General features: G+C 42.1%; 2 protein-coding genes across 2 annotated transcripts in view; one reads left to right on the plus strand and one right to left on the minus strand.

The window, feature by feature from the left end:
• Positions 1-3,581, minus strand: part of arhgef2 (rho/rac guanine nucleotide exchange factor (GEF) 2) — a 35,158-nt gene extending 31,577 nt beyond the window's left edge. The window contains exon 1 of the mRNA XM_017437694.3: positions 3,371-3,581. Within this exon, the coding sequence (XP_017293183.1) occupies positions 3,371-3,427 (57 nt within the window). The 5' untranslated portion in view covers positions 3,428-3,581. The remainder of the gene's footprint in view (positions 1-3,370) is intronic.
• Positions 3,582-6,529: 2,948 nt separating this feature from the next.
• Positions 6,530-11,483, plus strand: part of tmem79b (transmembrane protein 79b) — an 11,716-nt gene continuing 6,762 nt past the window's right edge. The window contains exons 1-4 of the mRNA XM_025010974.2: positions 6,530-6,685; positions 7,689-8,237; positions 8,374-8,568; positions 8,649-8,880. Coding sequence (XP_024866742.1) covers positions 7,697-8,237; positions 8,374-8,568; positions 8,649-8,880 — 968 coding nt within the window. The 5' untranslated portion in view covers positions 6,530-6,685; positions 7,689-7,696. The remainder of the gene's footprint in view (positions 6,686-7,688; positions 8,238-8,373; positions 8,569-8,648; positions 8,881-11,483) is intronic.

The following is an 11,483-nucleotide window of genomic DNA, read 5'->3' on the forward strand; positions in this document are numbered from 1 at the left end:
CGGATTTGGAGGCACTGATCCTCATCCCGGCCGTTTCACACTCGGCTGCGAACCGCTCCAGTGAGAGCTGTAGATCACGGTCTGATGAAGCCAGTAGGACCACATCATCTGCAAAAAGCAGAGACGCAATCCTAAGGCTACCAAAAAATGGTCCCCTCAACACCTCGGTTGCGCCTAGAAATTCAGTCCATAAATTTTATGAACAGAATCACTGACAAAAGGCAACCTTGGCGGAGTCCAACTCTCACCGGAAACAAGCCCAACTTACTGCCGGCAATGTTGACCAAGCACACATCTCCTCATGCAACTTGAAAGATCTTTCAGCACCTTTCCCTGACTTAGACACCACACCTCTATGTGATAGGGCAAGTCACGCTATTCTGAATTTAACTCCTCCAGAAAAGATTTGAACTGGCATAGTTTTCCCATGTATTGAGTGTAATTCCAAAAACTCTTCCGTTACACACAGACTTGAGTCCACTCCATGGATGAAAATTGACAGCTGGGCAGTATCAGAAGTGTCAGTGATCTCATCAAAGCAAAGGAGTATGCGAGGAAATCTTTTCCCTTTCCCACAAGCTGTTGTTGGAGTTTGGTTGCAAGCTGACATACACTGTCAGCAACGGTGTACTTGCCTTTTCTCTCGGCACACAGCGTTGCAAACTTTTATCATGCAGGTTTTGACAAATTCTCCCTCGGTAAAGTGCTGGGCTGATTTTGAACATCTGCTGCCTCAATAAAACTGGCCTTAACAGCAGTTTTCCGATGTCCCTTGGCTTTTGTGAACATAGCCTGCTGTGACACCAGAGTTCTTTTTAACTCTTCTACCTTCTGTCATGTCCAGGGGTCTCATTTATAAAAGATTGCATAGGATTCATGGATTCATACTAAAAGTGTACATACACCCAAAAGGTGTACAAGGTCCTGCCTCAGGTGCTGCCCTCCACACGCCCACATTCAGCCATTAATGGTCGATGCAAAGCACCTCATGAATGTGAAGGTGGATTTAAATGAGCCAGCTGATCAATGTTATTTTATGGTTACCATGGCAACCACGGAGAAAAGAGAAACTAAATTTCACTGAGGCAGAAATCAATGTACTGGTGAATGAGGTTTTGGTGACCCTACACTGTCCCTAGGTGTGAGTGAGAGCATGAATGGATGTTTGTCTCTGTGTCCCTGTGATGGACTGGGGACCTGTCCAGGTGTCCCCCGCCTTTTGCAAAGTGACTGCTGGAGACAGACACCAGCTCCCCACGACCCAGAAAGGAGAAGCATGTGAAGAAAAAGGATGGACTGATGGATGGAGGTATAAACTCACCCACCTTGACCGAAGCTTTTGTGTTTAATCATTTTAGTTGGGGATGCCAGGACAGAACAGTGGTTAAAGCTGCAGTCTCACAGAAAACAGGCTGCGGGTCACAGATCAAAGACAACATGCTTGTTAGGTTAATTGGTAACTCTGAATTGCCACTAGATGTGAGCGTAAATGGTGTTTGTCTGTGTGTCCCTGTGATGGTGTGCAATGACCGCTGAAGATAGGCACCAGCTCCTGCTGCTCGGAGAACTGGGTACAGAACATGGATGGATTTTAGTTAAAATGAAATTATATTTGACCTCAGATTAGCTGTTTGTTAAAACTGACCAGTTAATTAAATTGTGTTTGCTAAAAAACTCTAATCAGCCGATCATAAATCATTCTGTTTTATAATCAAGCTTCGATCAATATTTGAACACTGTGTGTAGGCAGAGAGCTGTGCTGTAACCTGCAGGTAACCATGGCAACAGAAAGGATGCTTCACTGAGGCGTAGGCGTGTGAACACCCGGTCTGCCTCGTCTTCATCAGAATGAAGAACACTCATACATAATCTCCCACAATGCATTGTACTGTAATCATGTGACTTCAGCTAACAGTGGCATCAGTGTGAAGCACCTGAGACTGAAGTAGCCAATCAGAACTCAGCTTGTGTTCCAGCTGTGACCAATTAAAGTTCAGAAAGTTCTGATCAATAAGCCATTAATTCTGTGCAGACGGGAAGTGGTCTGTGGATCGTTACTCAGATTTCTGAGTGTTTTCCTTCAGGTAACTCTCAGCTTTATTTCATGCATTAGGTCCTGGAAACGTCAAACTTTTGATTTGGATTCTTGGTTCCTTTCTAACCTGCATGTACATCTTTACATATTATAAAAAGTAATGATGAGAATACATGAATCTGATTACAAACTGGGACTAAGTTTCAGACATATTTCATGCAGTAACCAGTCAGAACGCAGCTATTTCATTCTAAAATTAGACCAGGTTGAACTCTATATCTGTACTTTTTCTGACTCTTTATTTTTCTAATTTGGCTTAATGGAGATAATTAAAATGTAAAGGTAGATTTAAATGCCTACACACTTTTGTTTTTAGAAGAAGAGTTGAAACGTGGGGTTCAGAGCTGAATGTTCTGCAGGCTGATCTGGAAAACTCTCGTGTTGTTCCTGTGACACCTGGCTGATGCACCTGAGCTTTTTAAGACAGGTCACATGACTGCGAAACATCCAGTACCTCTTTTTCCAACTGTCACACTACAAGGACTGCAAACAGAGCGATAAGAATAAAGCAAAATGGACCGCAGTGCTCACTGGCAACAGACAGAATCAGACGGGTTCTAACCTGAGGAGGTTCTTGAACCAGAAACAGATCTGAAGGCAGATCAGTTTAAATCATAAAAATATGTTCAGGAAAAATAAAAATCAACCGATCAGCTGGTTTTAATTTACAGGTCAAAGGTCAAACATCCACCTTCAGTTCTGCCCAACACTTCCTGTATGACGCGCGCGCGCGCGCGCCCTCCCCTCCCCTCCCCCCAGTTTCCTCCTGCAGGACAAAAGCGGCCACGCTGCCGTGAACGGAAACACACCAAAACATCCCGAAACTCCGCCGGTACCGGCCCACGCGCACGCGCGCACACCGGGACACGCACTCCCGAGCACGCGCTTCTGCGCACTTCGCGGCAGAAACGCCTGACGGCGGTTTGAGTAAAAAAAAAAAAAGAAAAAGAAAAAAAGTCTGCTTCCCGTTTCTGAGCGCCGAACTTTCCTCCTCAGATCTCCTTCAAAATGATCTCTGCTCGACCAGAACCGATCAGGGATCGATCAGAACCGATCAGGGATCGATCAGAACCGATCAGGGATCGATCAGCCGTGTGTCTGCCGAAGGAACGGAACCATCAGTTCGGTTCTGTTATGCGTTTTCCAGAAGTAAACAGACAACCTGAGGTTCGGACTCTGATCCAGAACCTGATCGGTTCGGATGAGGTCCAGAACCAGCCTGATGGGGGATAAATAAAGGGGGTCGGTTTGTTGGAGTTTTTCCGGTGAACCCACCTTCAGGTTGATTTCCTTCATCCTGTCGGTCCTCCTGCTCTCCAGCAGCCGGGACATCCCTCTGACGGGTCAGCTGATCAGAACCTGATCAGAACCAGATCAGAACCCGACCACGGATAAACCACAGATAAACCACAAACCGGATCAGGAACAAAGTGCTTGGTTCTGGTCCTGAAGCCGCTCGCAGTCTGAGCCGGGGGCGGAGCTTTGGTTTGATTGACAGCGCTTCTTTTTACTTCTGGCCAATCGGAGCGCAGCCCGCTGCTGCCGCGCTCAACCTATCACCTCACTGCTCGTACTTTAAAACCCGCCCACTCACACATGTTTCGGGGCGTTTGATTTTGATGCCGGGGCAGCGACGATGACGAAGTGGGTGGAGTTAGTCTCTATGACAACGTGTCACTCTGTCACGTGATCTTGATAAACCAATCAGAGCGCCGTAAGAAGTCACATGAATGACGGCCAAAAGCGAGACGGACCGGATCATTTAACTCCGCCCCCCTTAGCAGAAAACCGAACAACAGAACCGGTGTGACGTGGAACCGCTGAAAACAAACGACCCCGCCCATCCGGTCCACCTGCGAGCGGCGCCGGTAGAATCCACAAACACACCCCGCTGCTCCCGAACACACAAAGAGTTCAGAGACGGGTCCATAACTGATCAGAACCAGAGCCAGAACCGCAGAGCCTGAAAGCCGATGAGGATCCATCACTGACCAGAACAGCTGTCTCCGTTCCCATGGCAACAAGCTCCAAAACAAAGCACGGAAACAGAGGAGGAAGTCACGTGATGTAGCAGCGCCTCCTGGTGGCGGAAAATCTAAAAACGCAGAAGTCAGTAAATGACCTCTAAATATGACTAAATACAATACAATCAGCATTTCTTTATAAATTATTCACCCACTGAAAAAAACAACAAAAATAAGAGATTTTAAAAATCAGCATTTATGGATAAAAGTTTGCTTCAAAGAATCTAATAATTTCCTAGACTTTATTTTTTGTTTGAAAACCATGTCTTCCTGCGTAATATTTTTACTGTGAGATTGTTTGACTGGAAATTTGTCCAAAATTTGTTTATTGGGGAACTATAAAAAAGGTGGTTATTGTTTAAAGATTAAAGTCAATCCATTACAGCGATCAAGAAGGTGGTGTATAACAATAATGGGCAGCGATCAAGAAGGTGGTGTATTACAATAATGGGCAGTGATCAAGAAGGTGGTGTATTACAATAATGGGCAGCGATCATGAAGGTGGTGTATTACAATAATGGGCAGCGATCAAGAAGGTGGTGTATAACAATAATGGGCCGCGATCACGAAGGTGGTGTATAACAATAATGGGCATTGATGGCGATTAATGACCTATTTTTTGGAACGGTGTGCTGCTCTGATCACATCAACACTCTTCTTAATCCTAGAAGACAAAGTGCCAAACACAACCTTTTTGTGCCCCACTATCTTGTTTAGGAGTGTCTCAAGCTCACATTCTGTGAAGTTCCTCTTTTTCATGCATAGAGATGTGATTTCTGATTGCACAGAGAGGAAAATCATACATGCAGGACATATTTGCATCTATTTGTTTCTTTAAATGGAGGCCTGTTCAGGAGGAGTCTTTTTTGTGCTCAGTTCCACATTTTTTTGTTTTTTACCTCACTCAAGGCTTTTGCCGTGGTAATTTGAACCCAGGGTGGAAGCCTGATGTGTATTTCTGATAGTTTTTTAATTATCGCAGGGGACAGGGTGGTCCAAGCAGCAGCTGCGCTCTGTTCCACATAAATTCAGATGTACAAAGGAAAGGTTTCTCAAAAACATGCGTGTTTGATAGACCTGAATTATATTTCATGTTCTGTCCCTACACCAACAAGAGAAGGAAGGTCCGGTTCCTGAACCTCTGCAACCCGACCGCTGATACAAGGAGAGAGATGAACGAATGAATGGACCGACAGATGAAAGTTTTTATTTATGTGACCAAAAAAACCAAAAAGACTCTTTATAAACCTTGATTATTTTGACTCACTTTACTGTCTTCCTTAGAAAACCTTTTCTAATTAGGGTTTTATGATGTATTTGAATGTTTTGTTGTTATTCTTATGCACCACCTTCATGATTGCTGCCCATTTGGTTCATCATGGTTTAATTATTTAAACAACACCTTAATGCACCTTAATACAGGACACGGATTGTCTTAAGATGACAGTGGAATAATTTATTTATTATCTGACAATCCAACATTTATTTTAAATGTTCCAGCACTCGCATGAATTATAATGAAATATAAATGTTGAGTCAGTCTTATTTTTCTTTCTGGGAGCAGAATCAGTGAATGGGTTGAGCTTCTTACTGACAGTTAATTAAAACTCTGTTACTGTGATGATCTAACTGCTCAAACAGATCCTCTGACACTAAAAACTCTAATTTTCAGCTCAACAAGGCTGCAAAGCAGGAAATATTGCTTCATAGTACAGCCCTAAAGTGTGTCCAAGAATTATTTTTATATCATTACCAGTTTCCCAGCATGCCCTCTGAGTTGCCAAGGGACCAAAACCTGTAGAAGTGTGAGTCCATCAGCTATGAAGCTGGTTTCTGCGGTCCTCTGTGAGGAAAAGACCTCTGTGAGATGTTTGGCTCATTTTGCATGAAACTGACCGGTGATCAGTTCAAATCTGAGACCTGCTTCTCATCCTTCTGGAGGGAGGGGAGGGTGAGTGATTTGCATGTGAGTTCAGCTCACCTTGACAAGCAACCCTCTACAGTTTAAAGGTTTTAAAATCTGCACTTTTCAAGTTGAGAAAACTCCTCAAATGAGAAGAAAAATGTTTTCAGCATTAAAGATTGCAGTCAGCTTCATTTAAACCTAAACCTTGTTTTAATTCAGAACACATTATTATTATTATTATTATTATTATTATTATTATTATTATTATTATTATTATTATTATTATTATTATTATTGATGTTGTTGTTATTGCTGTTGTTGTTTTTTTACACCCCCAAAAATTCTCCAACTAAATCTAAATATTTTTGGCCTGAGCTCAAAAACAAATTTTTGTTTAGTTGCTTTAAGTCGTCTTATTTATTTGTTTGTTTGATTACTTATTTACACAAAGTGTAATTCATTGCTAATTTTGGGTTTGTCTGTTTGTTTGTTTTTTGTCGGCAGGTTTTAACTGCAACCTCCCCTTTAAGAAGGTTTTTACCTTTAACTCACCTGAACGACCGCACCTGAGCTCAACTTCCGCAAAGTTTCACAACAACAAAAGAAGAAGAAGCACAGAAACCGGAGCGGAACCCGAACCATAAGCAGGACCAGAACCAGGTACTGGACCGGAGCGTGTCTGTGATCCTTTTATGACTTTATTTGGACTTTAGGTCCGTTAGCTCGTTTCTGTCTGAAGTTCTGATTGTGGATGGCTCGGTTCTGACGGACAGGCCCTGAGCAGAACCTCTCGGCACCAGAACACCTGTTTCAACTGACCGGGCTTCCTTTTTGTGCATTTAACACATTTTAGTTTCCACAATAATTCTATGATAGTTAAAGAAGAAATACTTTCTGGTTTCCTTCTGTTCTGTAAGTAAAAAGTTCATTCAGGAAATTTTCAGCTCAGTAATATTTTCCTACAGAAGAGGATTTAGGGTCAAAGTGATTTTTCAGGGAAATCTTAGACTCTTTCATTGTTTACCTTTCAGCTGTTATGAAGATTTGTTTTACAGTTAAGTTGGACAAACCAGGTAGAAAAGGTGAAAAACCAAAATGATTGATAGTTTAACTATTTTCTGAAAGAGAAGCTTACACAGCAACAACTTATTTTAAATTATATCAGAAAAATATTTAGTCTTATGAGCTAATGCACTATTTTAAAAGACAATTTGTTAAAAAGATGAAAGTTATTTAAAATGTGACTCAGACATCTTTTTTTGTTTGTTTCCTTCTTCAGGGGTCTCCACAGCGAGTCCTCCATCTAACTCTGTCTTCTGTCCTCTGTCCTCACTTCAACTCTGACAGTTTTTTTATTTTATTTGACAAAATATTGACATGTTTTGATTGAACTTGTGTCTGTTTTGTCAGTAAAATTATTAAAATTTGTTCACATGGTAAAATAAGATTTGATTTATTGTATAATTGACTGAACTTGTAAAACATTTTTAATAAAATAAATTGATTTGGGCATTGATCAAACAATAAAGTGTCTTTATTTTCACATGTTTTATGAAAATAACCAAATGTTTAAATGCATTTATTGTTTTAGTAACATTTCTACATTATTCTACAGTTTGTCTCACTGTTACCTGGTTATAAGTTGACTGTCCTGTTTTCTCAGATTGACAGATGGACTCAACTCTTCTGTCAGACAGTAAACTTCTAACTGGAAGTCCTGAGATCAAAGATGGCATGGGGACTGAAATGAAACCACCTGAAGGAGAAGACATGGAGAAAATGCCCATCATCATGGACCAGAGTACATTGCAGTGGCCAGGGGACAAAAAGACAGCTGGACAGATGGTTAAAGGTGACAGGATGAGTGTAAGGTCAGATTTGTCTCATCGTGAGGCGTCTAGTCGGACAGAAAGTGAAAGAGAGCTAAAGGCAGAATTGGGGATAAAAGGGGGAGGGGCAGAGTTTGCAGGTGAAAGGATGGAACACCTGAGGAAAAAGGAGGAAGAAGCTGTAGAGAACTTCCTGCCAGAGAAAGCAGCTCAGGTGTTTGGTCCTGCTGTAACCGTACTCCCCTCCCCCTCCTCACCCAGAGACACCGAAGTATTTTGGGAAATGCAGTCAGACAGGAGCCCTTTTCTGGGTCCTGAAGAAGTGAACTACAACCAACATGGCTACCAATTTGAGTTTACGGAGGACATGCCCCCTGCAAGGTGTAAGTATACTTGCTACTCTCACCTTTGTGCTCTGGGTGGACAAAGTCTAACCCGTCAGGCTGTTATTATCAGGTGGGCAGGGTTTCTTTCTCACCTGTCTCCTAAATGATTATATATCTCACCTGTTTGTCTCAGGTGATCGGTGCTGCCCAGGCAGAGATGCACTGAAGGTGGGCGTGTCCTTGATGACTTCAGCACTCCTCTTCCCCTTTCTGGTATGGGGAGGGTTTGTCTTCCTACCATTTGACGCCCCCTTGATGGACGGTGCCCCCCTCAGGCTTGTCTATACTCTGCGGTGCTCTGTGTTTGCTGCAGCCCCCATGGTCCTCGGTGAGTCCAATGTGGACCAAGAGGAAATAGAACCTGCTGCCTCACCTGTCTGTCTCTTAACTATCTCACCTGTTTCTCAGGTTGGCTGGTTCTGGGTGTCAGTCGGCTCAGGTCAGGAGCAACTCGTCCTTTTTTTGCAGATGACATTAAGGAGGCGGCTCTCCAAGAAGTCAGTGTCCACCAGCGTTTTATCTCTGACTCTGCCTCTCTGTTCCTAATCTACTTCCTGCAACTTGTTGTCATGGCGATGTACCTAAGCCAGGAGCAGCTGAAGCTCATCCCGCTGCTGACCATCATCTTTGCCTTTGGACGGTAATTATCCACAGCAATTGTTATCTCCAAAGCTCCAATGGACAACTGAAGGCATTTCAGAGGGCTGTTCAAAGAAGTAATGAGTCCAAATCATAAATTCAGTTTAGTTAAAAATCCAGATCCAGATTAAAATCCAGTTATAATATATTTACATTCAATGCAGTAGAAAACAGCAATTAGTAAAAGTTATCTAAGGAAGCCAGCAGGTTGCATTGAATCTTCACTTCATTGCAGTCTCCCATCATGAGCAGCACATTTGTGACAGCCTAAAAGAAAGACTCTCTTTTAACAGGAAGATACCTGCAGCAGAACCAGAACCAGAACCAAGCTCAGTCATCTTCCTTGACCGGCTGGGGTTAAAGAGGACAGGAAAGAGACACAGACAAACAGGAAGTGGTCCAGGTGTAGTTTCTATGGGAATAATCGCAAAGAAAAACATGTTAAGGAAGCATTAATTATGTGTATGAACATGGAGAGTAGAGCAAGTAAAGACTGCAGCAGAGTGAGGAAATGTGGTCAACTTGTCCTCCAGCAGTCTGAGCCTATAGCAGCAGGACTAAAGATACCTCAGGAAACTTAAACCAACCCCAACTATAGGATTTATCAAAAAGGAAAGTCAAGGCAGAATTTGGCAAATTCACAGGGTAAACCCATGTTTATTAAGGCACATCTGCCACTTTTTAATTAAACCATTAATTAAGATAAAAAAGCCTAGTTTTAAAAATAGACAGACCAGTTTTTCTGCATCATTTTCAGACAAGATGTTTCTGATTTCAGTGATGTTGTTCAGGTGGAGGAAAGCAGTCCTGGTAACAGTTTTAATGTGGGGTTAAAAGACATCCTGATCCTAAATAACACCGAGGTTCTTTACTTTAGAACTGGAGAACAAATTAATGCCATCCAGAGGAAGAGAAAGGCTGCAGAGTTTGTTCCTAAGATGCTCAGGTCCAAAAACCACAACCTGTCTGTCTGAGTTTAAAAGCAGAAGATTAAGAGTCATCGACAAGCTTTAATCTAAGTAACTGATTGGATTAATCAGAATCAGGTTTATTTGGACAATTATATATGTTCACATAAATGGATATTGACTCCCGTCTCACTTGCTTTTGTACCTCTAAGCACTTATTGCACATAATTACAAGAAACCCAAACAGATTACTGAACATATATATGGATAAAAATAAACATATGAGTAGGCATAAATTGACAACACTGTACAAATTTTGTATACTTTTTAAAGTAATTATATTTTTACTTGAGTATGTGTTAGTTTAAGTGTTGTACTTACCGGTAGTTACATTTGAAATCCTATCCATTACTGAGTAAAAACGTGAACATAAAGATGTGAATTAAAATCAGGAAAAGGAAAAAAAGATACACTACAACACCTGCATTGACTGGGTCTGTTCCTTACCAGTCAGCTGGTCTGGATCGGACCAGCTGACTGGTAAGGAACAGACCAGTGATGATGAGCCATGAAAGACGAGTTTCCTATTAAGTAAACCTATAGAGATTGTGTACAAACTCTATGATTTATTTTGTAATTGCATAATAAACAGTGGGAGAAGAATTTGAATTCAGGATATGAGGGGTCTCTGCTGATACTACTTGCTTGTTTCTTCACTATAGAGGAGTAAAGGTCCTGTATGGAGGGCAGGTTGGCACCAATGGTCCTCTGCAGTCTGATTCTATCTAGTTTGGTTGCTGAGCTAATCCAGACTAGGATGGACTGGCAGAAGACAGACTGGATTATGGCCGAGTAGATTATGGGGGGGGCATGCATCCTTGGGTTGCACCAGTAGTGATGAAGCTGGTATTTAAGGTAATTTTCCCCAGCCTCACCTGCTGCTTCCTGTCTGTCAGAAAGTTTGTGATCCACTGACAGTTGGAGGCTGGGACAGAAACTTATGACAGCATAGCTTTGTCTAGAGAAATTCTGGGATGCCAAACTGAAACCCACAAACAGGATCCTGGTATATGTCCGTCCAGCATTGAGATATTGCAGGATGTAATGCAACCTCATCAGAATTAGAACATTTTCACTATGTTGACTGCATTGTTCGCTGACTTGTCCAGAAGGGGTCCTGTGATTGTCCTCAGGTGGTTCAACACCAGCCTTTTAAAGGCCACAAACTGGAATCTATTAGATAAATATGGTTTAAACCAATTTTGTAGTAAATGACAGTATCATCTTCAAGCCTCTATAATAGAATATTCTTTCACTCTGTGGACAATAATCAGAAAGATCAATGATCAGAACAATCTACATTCAGGACAATTGATGATCAGGAGGATCTACTATCAGAATGATTAATCATCAGGTAGGGCTGGATGATCTATCAAGTTTATTTGAGATACTGAGAGTTTTTCCTTGGGAAATATCAAATAGGACTACTGCAAATATCGAGTATACATTTTATTGATGAATGTTTAGTTGTTGATGAATGTTTAGGCTCCGGGGGTGGATGAGATTTGTCCGGAGTTCCTTAAGGCTCTGGATGTTGTAGGGTTGTGTTGGTTAACGCAACTCTGCAATATCGCGTGGACATCAGGGGCAGTTCCTCTGGATTGGCAGACCGGGGTGGTGGTCCCCTTATTCAAAA

This window comes from Kryptolebias marmoratus, linkage group LG4 (assembly GCF_001649575.2).
Source record: "Kryptolebias marmoratus isolate JLee-2015 linkage group LG4, ASM164957v2, whole genome shotgun sequence".
Taxonomy (NCBI): domain Eukaryota; kingdom Metazoa; phylum Chordata; class Actinopteri; order Cyprinodontiformes; family Rivulidae; genus Kryptolebias; species Kryptolebias marmoratus.